The following is a 16897-nucleotide window of genomic DNA, read 5'->3' as shown; positions in this document are numbered from 1 at the left end:
TTTAATTCTTGAATGATATTTTACATAAGCCTTCTTACCTTGATAATTAATCGCTATTATATAATAGAAAAAGATAGGTCCAAATATATGTAAAAGTTTCAATATATAGAAAACACTATAAAAAAGTAAATAAATTTTTTTCAAGTCTAACTTCTAAATTATAATTTCACTATAAATACACCTCTATTTTTATCATGACCCACCATTAATTGTGAATGGTTCTTGAGAATAGTAATTTGTAAGTAAATTTTTGCAAATGTTTTTGTATGTATTGACATTCTAGGTTATTAGTTTTAGTTTGTATGTTAATTTTAAGTTTTAATAAAGTTTCCTGATTATTTGAGTGATTTGCGTGATTTTCTCAATTGTATGAGTGATTTGTAAAGTTTCTTCTTTTAAGTGATTTGTGAGTGAGTGTTGTAAATTAATTTTCGATAGTTTTCTTTGAGTGCGATTTTGATTTTGACATTCCTTTTGTAATTAGAAAGGAAAGGGGGGCAAAATAGGTATTTCAAAAGAGGACACCATTGCTTCCCCCTTCCCTTATATAATAGAGATACATAGGTATAAACTGTTAGAATAATTGCTAACCCTTAGTGTTACATATGAGGTGCGGTGACACGTGGTGGTGTGCAATGCTTATCCACGCTTTTTAATAATATATATACATAGGTATAGACTGTTAGAATAATTGCTAACCCTTAGTGTTACATATATCAAAACTTATAGTTGATTTCTCCTTTAAGAAAATTTAAGAGTTTCCTTCATTTTCGAGTGGTAGGAGTGTGGCCTTGTAGGAATAGGAGTTTAAAGTTTAAACCAAACACTTTTAGTTCTTTTATTTTAGACAAAATTAACCTCAATACTACAAACTATGGTGCGGGTGCATCTAGTGCCACCGACTTTGACTAGTAGCCAAAACAACACAAACTATTGGCGTAGGTGCAGTGAGTGTTACAAATGATGCCGAAACTAACTTTGCACGACACCATGCTCACATGAGTTAGGATTCTAATCATGAAAAAACAAGATAATAAAAAAATGGAAAAATAAAATAATACGGATCCCCCCTCCCGGTCGGCAAAAAAAGTTAGTTTCGACATCATTTATGACACTCGCTGCACTAAAGACAATATTTTGTGGTGTTTTGCCTACTAGTCAAAGTTGGTGGTGTTAGATGCACTTACACCGTAGTTTGTGGTGTTGAGGCCAATTTTGTTTTTATTTTATGGTGAAATAAAATCATCATACTAATTTAAAATAAATAGTTACACACTTAGGCCCTATTTTTTGAGCTAAATTAATGAAAATTCACGTCACTTCAGACAAACCACTCTCACACTTTCAGTTGTTTGATTTCATTTAATTAAGTTCAACTAAGTTGAATTAAATAAAATTGAGTTTAATGAGTCCAAAAAGAACAAGGTCTCCAATCCGCACTATAATGTTATGTGACAATTGACATGCAATAAGTAAGGGTGTGGGCCGTAGTAAAGTGGAGTAGTACTTTAACATGTCATTCTTACCCCCAATTATAAAAAAACAACAAAAGCCCCCCTAACTAAGTCCCTAACCCCTTGAACAGAATAATGAATAGCCAGTGGTAGGATACTAGGATTGTAGTATAGGAAATAAAAGTTAACCCAAAAACTTTTAGTCCTTTTTTTTTGGTATTGGATAAATAAAAATCATCATACTAAATTAAAATAGTTAGTTATATATTTAGGCCCTATTCTTTTGAAATAAATGAATGTAAATTCACTTCAGTTTAGATAAATCTCTATCACAATTTTAGTTCAACGCAAATTATTGAAATAGATGTTCTCATGTTAGTATTAACGTGAGATCAACTGATGTAACGCTACCAGTGGAATTAGTTAAGCACTTGGACCTAGTAGTATGCTAGTAAAACCATCACATTTCCCTTCAATTTATATTGTTTCTCTCCTCTACCAACCTTCATTTCTATCTCCTAGACCCCTCTCCTCTAAAGCCTACATCTCTTTCTTTTTCTTTTTGTTCTTTTTCGAAGACTTGAAACTTTTACCTAACGTCCTTTTTTCGTGTTTTCTTCAATCTTGATGATGAGAATTTGATGATGCTTAGTTTAGATTATCCCGCTTAAACAACGACATTATTGTATCAAAGTCAAATACAAATAATATTCTTAATTCCCCTCAAATAAGAAAAAGGAATAATCTTAATTATCAAAGCTTATTGTTTCCCTCTATCAATGGGTCTAAACTCTAATTTATCTCTTATTATGATTTATGGTTTTTTAGGTATATAGTAACAGATTTCATCGTAATATATGTTTTCGGTAAGTAGTTATGATTTTTTGGTAATTAGTTATTGTTTCCAGATAAATAGTTTTGGTTCCGGGTAAATAGTTATATTTGTAAGGTTAATAATTATGGCTTTTAGTCATTAGTAATTATTTACACATTATTAGTTATAGTTTTTATGTTATTAGTTATAGTTATGGTTCTAGGTAAATGGTTATATTTCTAACTTTTTAACAGTTATGATTTCTAGTTATTAGTAATTGTTTACACGTAATTAGTTATAGTTTTCAAGTTAATTAGTTATGATTTTGAAGATAAATATTTTAAATTAATGAATTATACAACCAATTCAGGTGTTTGTAGACAGGGAATAATGGAGGAGGAAAACAATGTAGGTTTCAGGGTATCTCAATGGATTGAAGAAGAAAGAGAGAACGATTTATGCATAATATTAAAATTAAGGCTAATAATATGCGTTATAATCTAGATTATGTGATACAACTAATGTATTTCAACGCTTAATTAATTTATCCAGAAGCAATTTAAAGCTAACATAACTAATAGATCCAAGCGCCTAATTAATTTCGGTGTTGGTTTGATGCACGAGCTGGTGTCACCATGACATCAGCTGACACTAACGTGAGACTATATCTTCAAAAACAGACTCTTAATTCAATTCAGTAAAGAAACAAGGTGGTACAATTGTCAATATAATGTTATGTGAATTGTGACAGAAAACTACAAAATCCCCTCCTAACTTGAAAATTCTAGTGTGCTCCCGGGAGCACGCTGCACACATGCACCCGGTAAATTTGTTCCATTTCTGATAAGTAAATGTTCTATTTCAACAAATGTTCATTTTAAGCACATTTTTGAGCAAAAAAATATGTTCTAGTTTTCGTAAAAAATGTTCTAATTTCAATAAACACATGTTCTATTTCAACAAATGTTCGTTTTTAAGCTTACTTTTCAGCAAAAAAATATGTTCTATATTTTGTGAATCTGTTTTATTTTCGATAAGCAATTGTTCAATTTTTTTTTGATAATTAAGCAAATGTTCAATTTTAAAAAATGTTCTTTTAAAACTTATTTTCCACCAAAAAATATGTTCTATTTTCACTAAAAATATGTTCTATATTTGATAAGCATATGTTCTATTTAAGTAATTGAATTCTAGTAATGTTCCAGTTCAATAAAAAATGTTCATTTTCATATTTGGATTCTGTTAATGTTCCACTTCAACAGTAAAATGTTCTTTTTCATAAATGAATTTTGGTAATGTTCAATTTCAACAATAAAATATTTGTTTTCGTAAATGAATTTTGTAATGTTCCACTTCAACTGTAAAATATTCGTTTTCGTATTCGTAAATATTCTATTTTGTATTGTGGAAGCACAGTTCTGATTGTGCTCCCGGGAGGACAATGCACGCATTACTCCTAACTCCCAAGTCCCTAACCCCTTACAAAATAATTAAAAATATCAATAAAGCAAAACACACATTTTCCTCTAGATTCACTGCTCAAATTTCCAAGTCAAGTCGTCAACGCCTTTCCCTCTCTCCATTGTCCATACTCTCTTTCTCTCTCCTCCATATTCACACACACACACCCGACGCCGTATGCGTATCCATTCTCTCTCCTCAACCTCCCTTTGACTTCCTCTTACTCCACCATCTTCAATGTCGTCGATTTCCAATCTCTAACATTCACATGACAACCACCTCCACAACAATGGTGATCGATTCTCGCACCGCTTTCTCCGATTCCAACGACATCAGCAATGGCAGTAGCATCTGCTGCGTCGCCGCAACAACAACTACAACAACAACCGCCGCAGAAAACTCTCTCTCCTTTACTCCCGACGCCGCCGCTCTTCTCCGCCTCTCTGAAAACCTCGACTCGCTTTTCCAACCCTCGCTTTCTCTCTCCGACTCCGACTCTTTCGCCGACGCTAAAATCGTCGTTTCCGGTGATTCGCGTGAAGTCGCCGTTCATCGGTGTGTTCTCTCGTCTCGGAGCTCGTTCTTTCGGTCCGCTTTTGCTTCGAAACGAGAGAAGGAGAAGGAGAGGGATAAAGAGAGAGTGGTGAAGCTTGAGCTTAAGGATTTAGCTGGTGATTTTGAGGTTGGATTTGATTCGGTTGTTGCGGTTTTAGGTTATTTGTATAGTGGCAAAGTTAGGAATTTGCCTAGAGGAATTTGTGTTTGTGTTGATGAGGATTGCTCTCATGAAGCTTGTCGTCCTGCTGTTGATTTTGTTGTTGAGGTTCTCTATTTGTCTCACAAATTCGAGATTGTCGAATTGGTTTCGCTTTATCAGGTACTTATATGATCTTCCTTTTTATATTATTGTTTTTGAATATTGAGCAATTTTTAGTCTTTTTTTTTTTTTTTTTAAATTGAGTTATGTTGAATTAGTTCTTACATGTTATGAATGATTCATTGCTGCTGATTTTGTATGTGGATTTTTTTTTTAAAATTTTTGGTTAATTGTAGTAGTGTGGTTGTAGGAAGAGCTTTGAAGTTTACATTAGGATTGAAGTTTATATGATAATCCTTTTTATATTATTGCTTTTGAATATTGAGTGATTTTCAGTTTTTTTTTTTAATAAAAAAATTGACTTCATGTTGAATAAGTTCTTACATGTTATGAATGATTCATTGGTGCTGATTTTGTATATGAGTTTTTCTAATTGTATGGTTAATTGTAGTAGTGTGATTGTAGGAAGAGCTTCGAAGTTTACATCAGGATTTAAGAATTAGGTACATTGTTGCAAGTTTTGTGTACTATCTTGGATAATGCAAAGGTCTTTTCGTGCTTTTAGGTTTGCTGTATGTGTAGATTTTGGATCATGGTTAGTTGTTACTTGTTAGTGATTAACTTCCCCTTTTTTCTATCAACAAACATGATCCATCCCTTTTTTGTGAAAAGAAAGGACTTTGTGAAAAAGTTGCTAGTGTGTTAGGCAGGATTAGGAGATTAGGCCATGTTTTTAGGTGGGGTTAGGATTTTAGGCCTCATGTTAATTTAGTGGTCAGTTTTCAAGATGTGTACTACAGGTTTATGATCGAGATTTGGGATCAATAGGGAAACTTTTTAGTTCTAGAGGGTCACATCAGTACCTTGAACACTAACCTTGTGTTGCTGAGGAATTTATGCTTGACAATTAAGAGTCTAATACAGAACATCTTTGATTGTGACATAGCTCGTGGTTTATGAACTAGATTTTAATTACATGTGCTGAGATTAACTTTCAATTGAATTATCTGTAGGACGGCCAAGTTTCCAGTGTTTTAGGATTAGTTGGTCTAAGACAAAATGTTAATAATGCTGTTTGAACAGTAAAATAACGAGTTCTTGGTCATGAAGGACTGCATAAATTTTTCAAGTTGGGGTTTTAACAATTGGTCTAAGACATACTTGATCTATGAATTTTTGCATACAACGGCTTCTATGTTGGTGGACTCCATGGGAAATGAGTTGTATCCTTATCTAGCAACTATACTTGAGAACTCAAAGTCTGTCCATTCTCTTGGGAGATTCTTCGACTAGGAAAAGCAGATAACAGATATAGCCTATGAAGAGGTTGGTCGAATTCAGATGGGAGCCGAACTACAAGAGATTCACAAGCTAATTAGGACCATGAGACAGATGTCTAAATTGAAGCTTTCTTTAATTTTTTGAATGTATGGTTCCCTTACCTTGTAGTGAAAAATTGTTGATCAGCAGGTGTTCATCTATTCAGGGATTGTTTTCTTTTCTTATATGTTTCCTTCTTCCTACCTCAGTGTTCCAAATAACTGGCCAAAAGTCAATTATAAAATGATATACAAACCAGGAAAAAGTGAAAAACGAGGACGTATAAGGAAAAATGAAAGAAAAATATATCATGTATCCATCACATGCAAAGTCAATGCCGGAAACCTAAGTCATCCATCAAAATATTACATTGGTGCCCTTTCGCAACCTTTTTGGTGATAGAAGGTAATTTTGGCCAATAAAATTTTAAGGTAGTTCACAATATGACACCTATAAATGGTAGCTTTTTGCAAATAAATTATTATTATTATGAGAAACTTAACAAATATTTAGGAAAATCCAATAGAAGGTAAATTTTGTATCATAGTGGATGGAGGGAAGTCTCACACTCTGGGATGCTGGTTTCAAAAGATTTATAGGTCACTGGTCATCATGCATTATTTGTTTTAAATACAACATTGGTAAGTTGGCTTGATGTTCTACTTCTCATAAATTGTTATGAATTTTGGGATTGCAGAGGCACCTACTGGATATTCTTGACAAGATTGCACCAGATGACGTTCTAGTAGTGTTATCTGTCGCTGAGATGTGTGGAAATGCGTGTGACGGATTGCTGGCAAGGTGTATTGACAAGATTGTGAGGTCCGATATTGACGTAACCACCATTGATAAATCCTTGCCGCAGAATGTTGTGAAACAGATAATCGACACGCGAAAGGAACTTGGGTTTACTGAACCTGGGCGTGTTGAGTTTCCTGATAAGCATGTGAAGAGAATACACAGAGCTTTGGAATCCGATGATGTAGAGTTAGTCAGAATGCTTTTAAAAGAGCGCCATACAACTCTAGATGATGCATATGCCCTTCACTATGCTGTGGCACATTGTGATGCCAAGACCACCACGGAGCTTCTTGAGCTTGGGCTTGCAGATGTTAATCTTAGAAATCTAAGGGGTCACACTGTGCTACATGTGGCAGCCATGAGAAAAGAGCCTAAGATAATTGTATCCTTGTTAACCAAGGGAGCCCATCCGTCTGATATAACATCAGATGATAAAAAAGCACTGCAGATAGCAAAGAGACTAACAAAAGCTGTGGACTTCTATAAAACTACAGAACAAGGAAAAGATGCACCAAAGGATCGGTTGTGCATTGAAATACTGGAGCAAGCTGAAAGAAGAGAACCATTGCTAGGAGAAGGTTCTGTTTCTCTTGCAAAGGCAGGAGATGATCTGCGTATGAAGCTATTATATCTTGAAAATAGAGGTATTATAATGTTCTAATGCAATATTTATTTCCCTTATCGATACTCGTCTTGTTGATAGTGTGTGATTCACAACTTGGTCTCTTATTTGGGGGGTATTTGATAAGAACTTCTATTGAACACCAAAATGAGGATAGTACAGGCCTATAATTGGTCTTTTTACTGAATAAAACAACCAAACTCATTATTGCATCAGTGAAACCAAGGAGCACTCCTTGAAGGGTTTCTCCGAGGTTTCTCTTTATTTGCGAAGGGGGTGTTTATAAGGCTACAGGACCAAAGCATACTCAACCTAGAAGTCTACTTACCTATGTTACCATATGAATCTAGAAAAAGAGCATAATTTCTACCTGCAAGCACACAGAATAATAAGGAAAAAGGCCTACCTGCTGTGTTTTATCAAAACCAAACTAGATCTGCAACTATAGATTTTTTCCAGAATCTAGAGGAAGCAGGCTGAAATCCAATATAGTTTCCAAATTTAGGTGGATCATACATTGAGTTTATGCATGTGTCTTTGGCATCATATACATTGTTGGATTGCTTAACCCTTATTCTGGCCACCATAAAGCACCCTCACACACAAGAAAAAACTATAACCTCTTCTGTTGCACTCTTCTGCAATGGATAAGCTCTATCACAATCTGTTCACAAACCTGCATATTGAGTGTTTTCTTTGTTTTCATGTTTGGTAGGAAGCTCTTATATGAACCTTCATATAGGGTGTTGAGGTTTACGAACTTTTCAAATAAAAAACTTGCTCGATAAATGAATTTCACTGGATTGTAGACCTTCTTGATATCTCCCTTCTTTTGATATCATTTTTATTATTTTGATGCGTTTCTGATGCTTGTTTGGTGTACTTTAGGCAAGGGCATTTGTCTTTTCCCTCACGTAGTGATGGTATTGTATTAAGAGGCTTAGAGTTTTGTGAATTTTGTTGTCTGCTGTCATGCTGAGCACTCAATTCTTTATTTTGTTTAATAATGTTTTCATTTTTTTATAAATGGACGAAATATGTATCTGTCAAATGTTTGTATTCTTGCTGCTTCTGTACGCCATTTAGACCTATTAATGAAATTCAGTTTTGATTGTTTACTCCTGTGTGAGTGATGTTAATTGAGACACGCATATTGCTTTTACCTGAAGAAAGTAGTAGGCAAGGATTGTTGCTGAAAGGTACGATTAAAGTGCAACCAAGGTTCTATGGAATGGAAATTGTTAAAGAAACAATTTGTTCACTTCCTTAAGATATTTAATTCAGTATCTTTTTTAAGGATAACCTTTTCCTTATCTTTCACTCGCTTTCACTCTCGCTCATTTTGGGAATTTTTCTTATAAATTTTGCTCTTTTCGTCATCATAGTGTTTTATTCCTTCCGCATGTTTAGAGTTATTACAGTATCTAATACTGTCAGATTCTTTTTTTTCAGTTGCACTTGCTCGGTTGCTCTTTCCAATGGAAGCGAAAGTGGCTATGGATATTGCTCAAGTGGACGGAACTTCTGAATTCACATTGTCAAAGAATATAGCTGATGCACGAAGAAATGCGGTGGACTTGAATGAGGCTCCCTTTATATTGAAAGAGGAGCATTTGCAGAGGATGAAAGCACTGTCTAAAACTGGTAATTAAGCATCATATTCCTATAATCTCTTCAATAATAGGCTTTATTTTTGGTTACTCCTATAGTCCTTTTTGTGTGTTTGCCTTCTCTTGATGCCAATAACATGTATGACTGACTCCACTTCAGTTGACATTCAAATTAGCAAAACTTTTCTGAAGGATTCCTCAAAAAAATAAAAAATAAACTTTTCTAGAGGAGTCCATCTATACAAATATATGAAAAGGCGTGCATAAACAAGAAACTGTGCCACGTGGCGCTCTCCCTAGGGAGTGTTAGTTCATGTAATTCATGTACAATAGAAAGATTTAGAAAATTGCGCAGTATGGGGTTTGATCCCGAGATCTCAAGTACATATACTAAAGTGTTAACCACTAGACTAGGTTGTATTTAGTGTTATTATCATAAAGTATTATATTGATAAATGAATTTTTCTTACCCGCGGCATAGCTCGGGCCTAATAACTAGTTTAAATATTAAAGATGTGTTTCAAATTTGCAAGCTTTAAGTTATTCATAATGTATTACAAACATCAGGCCGGGAAAGTGTTTAGTAACTGGTGCTGGCCCTGGAGAATATGCATATGCAACTGGTTAAACACGAATGCCGTGCTATGTCTTCTGTTATTTAACTGTTGTGTTTGCTTAAGACGATGTTCAAAATTTCTGGTTTACAGATGAATCTGAATATAAATCTCAGAGTCACCTTGTTGAGGAATGAGGATTGAGAAATATGAATTTGCAGTAGAGTTGTAATAGTTATAAATTTACACTGTTTCTGCAGTTGAGCTTGGCAAGCGTTTCTTTCCACGCTGCTCCGATGTTCTTAATAAGATTATGGACGCCGAAGATCTATCACAGCTTGCATTTTTAGGAAAAGATACTCCAGAGGAACGGCAAAGGAAGAGAAAACGATACCTTGAACTGCAAGACGCTTTAACTAAGGCTTTTACAGAGGACAAAGAAGAGTTTGACCGTTCTACATTATCATCATCGTCGTCGTCGACTCCAATGGGGAGGCCATATGGTAAGACCAATTTCAAGAGGTAACTCCTTAGCAGCTCAAAGTTGCATACGACGTCACTTGTATAATATTCATGTATATGTATGAAAATTTCTTTTTGTTCTCCCCTTCTATTGATGGCCACGGTTTCGATCTTTTTGGTCTGTATTATAATTTTTGACCGATTACTTGATAGAATTGTATTCTATACATCTTTATAAGCTCATAGTAACACCAGATTTAGGTACTATCCGTTGGAGACACATACTCTTGTGTGCGATGATGAATCAATCATCAGATTACATTACACGAGCCATTTCCTGCCATATTGTAATTCATGTATCAAGGTACAAATAAATAGCGTCGTGGGGTTGCACCTCTTGCATTATCGTCTCTTTTTGTATTCTCGATCCCCTCCTCTCCCACCGCTTTCCCCACACCCAACTAGTAAAGAGGGAGAGAATATTGTAATTAATTTTTTTGTTGTTGTATCTGTAGTCAGATATTATGATCTTGGTGAATCTTTGAATTGTTATCATCGTATTAGAGCTTAGACTTTATATCTGCTATAGTCAATCTGATAACCGTTTACTTGGATCAAGCTTTCGAATGGTTCATCCAAGACTAATTTATTTCTTAACAGAAACTAAGAGCTTTGGTTTCGGGAAAAAGTGACATTTTGCCATTTGGGTATCACTCTAGATTAATTCAGTAATTTTTGAATGAGTACTTTTTAATCAATATTCTATACTAATATCATAAAACTTGAGCAGCAAATGATGGTGTATTGGTATTGGTATTGGTATTGGTATTGGTATGACTTCCTAGTTTCGATCCGGAAGGTTTTGGATCGAGTTTCACCCTTTGCAATCTTCTCTCTCTTTTTGCGAGAGACTTCAAAGTACCTACCTAAAAAAAATTAAAAATATAAAGTTTGGACAAATTTTATACCATACATCCGAGTGTATAATATATCCAAGGTTATTCTTTCACTCACCTTTTTTCTTCTCATTTGAAGTTCTTTAGCTGAAGCCGTGAGCAATGAATTACTTTTGAGTGTATTAAATACTAGGGTGTATAGTATAAATTGCAAAGGGATTTCACAATCCCCTCCGTGCTCTTCATATTTTTTGGGTGGTACATATGATACTTGTGTTTACCCTCTCTCAGAAAAAATCACAAACATTAGATTCTCAGAAGTCAAAATAACAAACATTCGATTTAGATTTAGAATTAAAGCCAACCCTCATGCTCCACAAGATTGAAGCTTGTCTCTCTCCTCCAAAATTGAATAGTGGTATCACTGAACAACCGCCTTTGGTTTTTTTTTTTTTTTTTTTTTTTTTTTTTTTTTTTTGAAAGGTAGGGTTTTTGGTATTTGGCCCCTAACTCCTTCCTATGTTTCAACTAACTTATTTAAATATTTAAAAGTTAAGGAAAAGTACTAATTCAATTTTGAAATTTCTCCCATTTCTTTCTCTTCTTCTACCATGTATCATGGATATTTATTGTAATTATTTTTCTTAATGTACAAGAAGTTAGGACACCTTTTCTTGGAGAGAAATGTGGATATGATTTTTTTACATATAAATGAAGTGATATTGATGAGAATTATGAACTTAACATGTACTTCATCCAAATTGCATATTGGATGTCACAACTTGAGTTACAATCTACTGAACCTTCATGCTACTTTCATTTGGCTGGAGTATCTAATGCATAAAAATGAAATAAGTTGGAATATGAAAATCAATATAGCAAATTCAGCATACTACATTAGACATAAAATTTCTTAATCAATTTTCAGATTTTTAATTTTACGATTTGCTATACTACTTTGACCCATTAATTAGTAATTACATATTAGTAACATATTATGAAAAGTTTAAACATAGGAAAAATACAGTATGGACATGTCTGTGGCATCACATAAAAAGACATGAAATAATCATCGAAATAAAAAACAAGTATTTACACCGTTAAACTACAAATAGTTACTATACACATCAAGTATCCAGCTGATTACAACTTGGCATCGCCAACATAACTACAAGGCTACTAGCCTGTAGGAAACATAATGCTGGGAGTAAGGATCGAACCCCTGACCTCATGGGTCAAAGGGGAGCACTATACCCACTTGAGTTAACTCCTATCCTTGCCAACATATGATATCTACCTACACACGATCTATGTTCACTCCTGTTCCTACTGCTTCAATGTCCTACTGTCCTGTTTAAGAAGATAAAATATTAATCACAAAAGTAGTAGCGAAAGTACAGGAAAAAGTTCACCTGTAGGAGAAGCTATTTCACCAACATTATTTGCAAATCAAGCTGGATGGTTTAGTAATCAAATTCTCTAATTCATGGACATACTTCTCCTCCCTATCATCTTTACAGATCACATCATCTGCCATTAGCTTTTCCCACATTATGTAGCTTCCAGAAGACAAATCTGGACTACTAGTCTCGGATGCCAAGTTCGACTTTTGGCCCGCAGACCCAACAAACGAGTTTGCTTCATACTGAAAAGTAGACACATCTTCCTTATTTTGGGTCGTGGTCGGACTGTTTGCCAGAAACTGGTCTGCCAGTGCCAGACTGTCGCTAGTTGAGGCCAATCTACGTTTCTTGTAAAATTCTCCACTACTCAGAACTTTGTTGTGCCTATAGTTTTGGAGAACCTGCTGAAATGAGGAAGTTCTTTTCATTGCCTTGGCAATGAGCATAATGAACTCACGTTGCTTCCATTCAACGAACTTCACACGCTCTCCCAATGCAGCCAAACACGTGTTCGAGTTCTGTTGTTCTTTCTTAAGATCAAGGATCTCGAGCTTTAGCGCCTCCTGTTCTTTCTTAATATTTTCTATTGCAGTCTCTCTTTGGAGCAATAGTGCAGTATTGTTGTTTGCACCATGGTTTCTCCTTTTTATAGTCTTCAACAAATGCTTTTTACCCTTTTGAAACCCTGAATTTGCATACTCCAACCGATCAAGATGGACTTTTCTGAATCCCTATACGAAGTATAGCAGTGAAAGGAGTGTGATTGGTCAGCAAAGAACGTAAAGTTTGAGGAAGAGCAAACTAAATACATACATATGGTAGGTAATATGCTGGTAAGGATTGAACCCTTGACCTCAAGAGCCAAGGGGGAGCACTCTATCCACTTGAGCTAACTCCTATTCTTTTATTTGTACTTATTTACTTTGCCTAAATTCTATATATTGCCATTTTCCATCTTATTATACATTTTATTGCTGTAATCATGATCACCAGGTCTGTTTTCAACTTACTTTTAATTATTTGAATTTTCTTAACATAATTATCTCAACTTATCTAAACTTCTCAGACTTTATTAGATTTTATTTGTGAATAATGATATATCCAACCTTAATTTTATTGAACTAGAATTATTTGAAATTATTTTTTGAGGAAAACCAATTATTGGTACTCATCAGACTTATCTCTATTATATAAGGGAAGAAAATGATATCCCCTTTAAAAACACTAAATTATCCTTAATGATTTAATGGAATAAAAAATTACAAAAGAAAACAATTCAAAAACCCTTTCTCATTTCAACTTTCCATTTTAAGTGGATATAAAACACTAATTTAAAATTAACGCATGCATCGCGTGCATATAAAACTAGTTTGAAAGTAAAGTGACAAACCGTCATCCTCCTATAGCCTATTCCTATCATCTCCTTTGAAGATGATTTATACCCTTCTCTATCTATTCATAAGGCTTGTACATACCAAGTTACTCCTTCGATTCCTTTTTAATCTACATACTTTCATTTTTTTTTTATCTATACATGGTTGTTTTTTCTATTCAGGATAACATGTCCCAACTAATTTCTTCTCTTTTTCCACTCATATTATCCACTTTTTAATATTTTAACACATTTTTTAATTTTCACTCACTCCTTAATTTTTCTGTCCACCTTTTCTCTCATATTTTTATACTTATTCTTCAATTCTCTCCTAAAATTAAATGGGTAAACTAAATAGAAACGAAAAGAGTATTAAAGAGAAGTTTACAAACACATGATAAAGCATTCGACAATATTTTTGGTGTAAGCTTTTTGAAGTGGCTTTTAATGAACAAGTCATCAAGCGTGTTTGGCATAAGCTTTTGAAGTGGCTTTTAATATTTTAACTGAATCAAAATACCAATTAAGATAAATAGTAGCGTTTATATAGGTAATGGCATAAGTAGCTTTTAATGGTATAAATAGTATTTCATAGTGTCTTTTAAAAGCTACAATTTTTGTAGCTTTTGAGTAGTTTTTAGTGGTATTTTAATTATAGTTATTTACAAATTATGATTTAACATCTTCTTTTACCGAACAATAATATTTTATACAGCTACTTAAACAGTTAACCGCTACATACTAACCACCAACACCTACAAAGACAACTAACAATTACGGATTACCTCACAGCTAAAAGCTACTAGCACATCTACCATCGAACACGCCCGATCAACAAGCAAAATATATCTATATTCACATAAGGACATAACCCATGAAGCAGAAAAACCTCATTTCTCACTACTTTCTATGCTAAACAGAGCAAAGCTACCCAAAAATTGATATTCAATTAACAGGGGAGATATCAATGAAACAATTACCCCAAAAAATTGATATTCAAGGAACAAAATCAGTCAAAGTTGAAACAAAACTAACCCAAATAAAGGTTGAGAAAAAAAAAAAAAAACTTACATAAGTATTAAGTTGACGGACAAAGCTGTTGAAATTACGATGCTTAAAATACTTAGAAAGCAAATCAGAGAACTTAGAGATATCCCAAACAATGAAACTATCAAAAGTTACACCCCATGAAACAATTGTGTCAGTTTCTGGGTCTTCTACTATCTCAAATGTCTTACTTAAAAATGGGGGTGGTCCAATTTCATGTAAATTTTCTAATGGTTTTGGCAACTCTATCACTTCTTTTTCTTCTGTATCCTCCATTTTAGTTGTAACAAACCCAGAACTCCTGATTCCACCACCGAGTGATAACTCAGTTTTGGGTTCCATGATTAACAAAAACTCCAGAAAATTACAAAAAAAATTATGGGTTTTTTTGGGGATTTGATTGAGAGAGAAAAAGTGTGAGGGGGAAGTACAGTGATTGTGAAGGTGTGAGAGTTTTTGAAATTGGATATCTAAAAAGGGAAAGAGATAGGTGGGGTAGAAAATTAAAAAAATAGTAAAAAATGGTAAAGTGTCCACTCAAAAGTGGAGAGAAGTTGCCATTTGTAGCATATGTATGGTGTATGATTTTGATTAGTACGTTTTTTAATCAAATTATTTTTGGGCTATACTCCCTCCGTCTTTTTTTATTTGCTACATTTTGCCATTTAGGGGTGTTTCAATTTATTTGCTACATTTGCAAATATTTTCATATATAGTACATAGGTCCCACACTTTATTTACAAATTTTCATCACTTCCTTCTTGATTTTGTAAATGTTTCCATATATAATACATAGGTCCCACAATTTACCTATTTGCTTTTTTGTTAATTCCATTTATGTCAATGGTCCCCACTCCCTCCTTGGTCTTTGTGAAAAAGTGCTTGTAGCAAATAAAAAAAGACGGAGGGAGTAGTTTTGGTTTTTAGAAATTTCGGTTGGATTTGTTTGTTTTTGTTGTAGTCTAATTGTGTGGAGTGTGGACCACTTCCTAGTCGGTAGGTGAGATTTAGGAGGGAATTGATTTTCCCTTATACGTGGCACTAATTTTAGCCGCTTGGATTAGGGCTCCTTTTGTAGTTTTTTTTTTTGGATTTAGAGAAATTGAATGGAGTGAAATTGAATTGTAGAGAGAAATTATATTGAATTTAATTAAAATGAATTAAAAATAAGTTTTAAAAAATAGGGTATAAATAGATAAACGTAATTATGTTATGGTGTCTTGTACTTAATTCCAGTATAATTTTATTTAATATAAAATATTATTTAGTTTAGTTTAGTTTAAGTTATAAGAAAAGAGTTTTTTTTGGCTCTATGTTATACCTTCTGAAGTTGTATATACTATTGCTTTCTCTATTTTAAAATAAGTAAAACACTTCTTTTGAAAAAGCTCTCTCATAACATAGAGAAGTGTTTTACTTATTTCAAAACATATGAAGTATTTTCTTTATCTACAATAAGGAATAGAATAGAGAAATTAAACCAATAGACTATTTTGAGATGATAAGTAGTTTTGTATTATGCGGATCATGTTTATAGTTATGGAAGTAGCTGCTTCTTTTTTGCTTTCCTCGCTACCATTTTCAACTTTATCAGTGTGTATATCTAGTTCCGACCTTTTATAGCTAACCCCCACTATGTGACGAATATTGCATGCCATAGTCGAGTTGCCATTTTGTTTTTGTATTCATAATTTTCCATGCACGTATTAAAATAAATCTATTACCATGATACAATTTCGAAGTACTTTCATGAGTGTTGTTCTCCACATCTTCATGTTGTACATGTATCCACTTTTTTTTTTTCTTAGACACTGACCAAAAAAGCCAACCCATTTTGAAATAGTGCCATTAATGTGATCCCAATGATTTTGAAAAGATTTTATAGTTCTTTCATTCATCTCAGTTAGATACTACGTCGTGCAGCCTCGTAAAGTTCCAAAATATTTTCCATAAATCTCTCTAATTGATTACTTCATTTTCCCATGTCTCCCTTGCGTTTCATGTAACCAGAGACAATAACTTCATCTTCTTTTATATTAAAATACACCCTCGTAGACCCTCTTTGGTGCTTCCTTGAGAAAATAACTGAACTTTGTCAATATCTTCTAAATGTTTCGCTCTACTTATTTCTTCATTTAGAGTTCTATTATTACTAGCATACCTCTTGGAGAATGCTCAATTGGTTCACTTAAATGATGAGACATGGGAACATTGGAAAATTTTGGGAAGTATGAGGTTCATTTTGGTTTAAAGAAGAGTAATGA

At 33.7% G+C, this 16897-nt stretch overlaps 2 protein-coding genes across 3 annotated transcripts; one reads left to right on the top strand and one right to left on the bottom strand.

Moving 5' to 3' along the window:
- The first annotated feature begins 3798 nt into the window (after positions 1 to 3798).
- On the top strand, positions 3799 to 10492 carry LOC104909044 (BTB/POZ domain and ankyrin repeat-containing protein NPR1). The gene is made up of 4 exons (XM_010698226.3): positions 3799 to 4606; positions 6564 to 7311; positions 8742 to 8933; positions 9714 to 10492. The coding sequence occupies exons 1-4, from the start codon at positions 3998 to 4000 to the stop codon at positions 9977 to 9979; spliced, it is 1815 nt and encodes a 604-aa protein (XP_010696528.1). The 5' UTR covers positions 3799 to 3997; the 3' UTR covers positions 9980 to 10492.
- Positions 10493 to 11857: 1365 nt separating this feature from the next.
- On the bottom strand, positions 11858 to 15166 carry LOC104909042 (heat stress transcription factor A-7a). 2 transcript variants are annotated; one of them, XM_010698225.4, is made up of 3 exons: positions 14658 to 15166; positions 12249 to 12945; positions 11858 to 12161 (listed from the first exon to the last, which is right to left on the bottom strand). In XM_010698225.4, exons 1-2 carry the CDS (start codon positions 14973 to 14975, stop codon positions 12250 to 12252), a joined length of 1014 nt encoding a protein of 337 aa, XP_010696527.1. In that variant the 5' UTR covers positions 14976 to 15166; the 3' UTR covers positions 11858 to 12161; position 12249. The 2 variants fall into 2 exon arrangements, with proteins under 2 accessions (XP_010696527.1, XP_010696526.1); XM_010698224.4 differs by having other exon boundaries at positions 11858 to 12945; positions 14658 to 15163.
- Positions 15167 to 16897: the final 1731 nt, after the last annotated feature.

The sequence above is a fragment of the Beta vulgaris genome, chromosome 8, assembly GCF_026745355.1.
Source record: "Beta vulgaris subsp. vulgaris cultivar EL10 chromosome 8, EL10.2, whole genome shotgun sequence".
Taxonomy (NCBI): Eukaryota; Viridiplantae; Streptophyta; class Magnoliopsida; order Caryophyllales; family Amaranthaceae; genus Beta; species Beta vulgaris.
This window is presented reverse-complemented; position numbering and strand designations above follow the sequence as displayed.

What these genes read in the sequence shown, in the direction of transcription:
- LOC104909042 (XM_010698225.4), bottom strand. Translation starts at nt 14,975, where the DNA reads ATGGAACCCAAAACTGAGTTATCACTCGGTGGTGGAATCAGGAGTTCT. An exon ending in TCCGTCAACTTAATACTTAT is followed by an intron (nt 12,946 to 14,657) that starts GTAAGTTTTTTT and finishes TACTTCGTATAG; the next exon opens with GGATTCAGAAAAGTCCATCT.
- LOC104909044 (XM_010698226.3), top strand. Translation starts at nt 3,998, where the DNA reads ATGACAACCACCTCCACAACAATGGTGATCGATTCTCGCACCGCTTTC. An exon ending in ATTATATCTTGAAAATAGAG is followed by an intron (nt 7,312 to 8,741) that starts GTATTATAATGT and finishes CTTTTTTTTCAG; the next exon opens with TTGCACTTGCTCGGTTGCTC. An exon ending in GAAAGCACTGTCTAAAACTG is followed by an intron (nt 8,934 to 9,713) that starts GTAATTAAGCAT and finishes CTGTTTCTGCAG; the next exon opens with TTGAGCTTGGCAAGCGTTTC.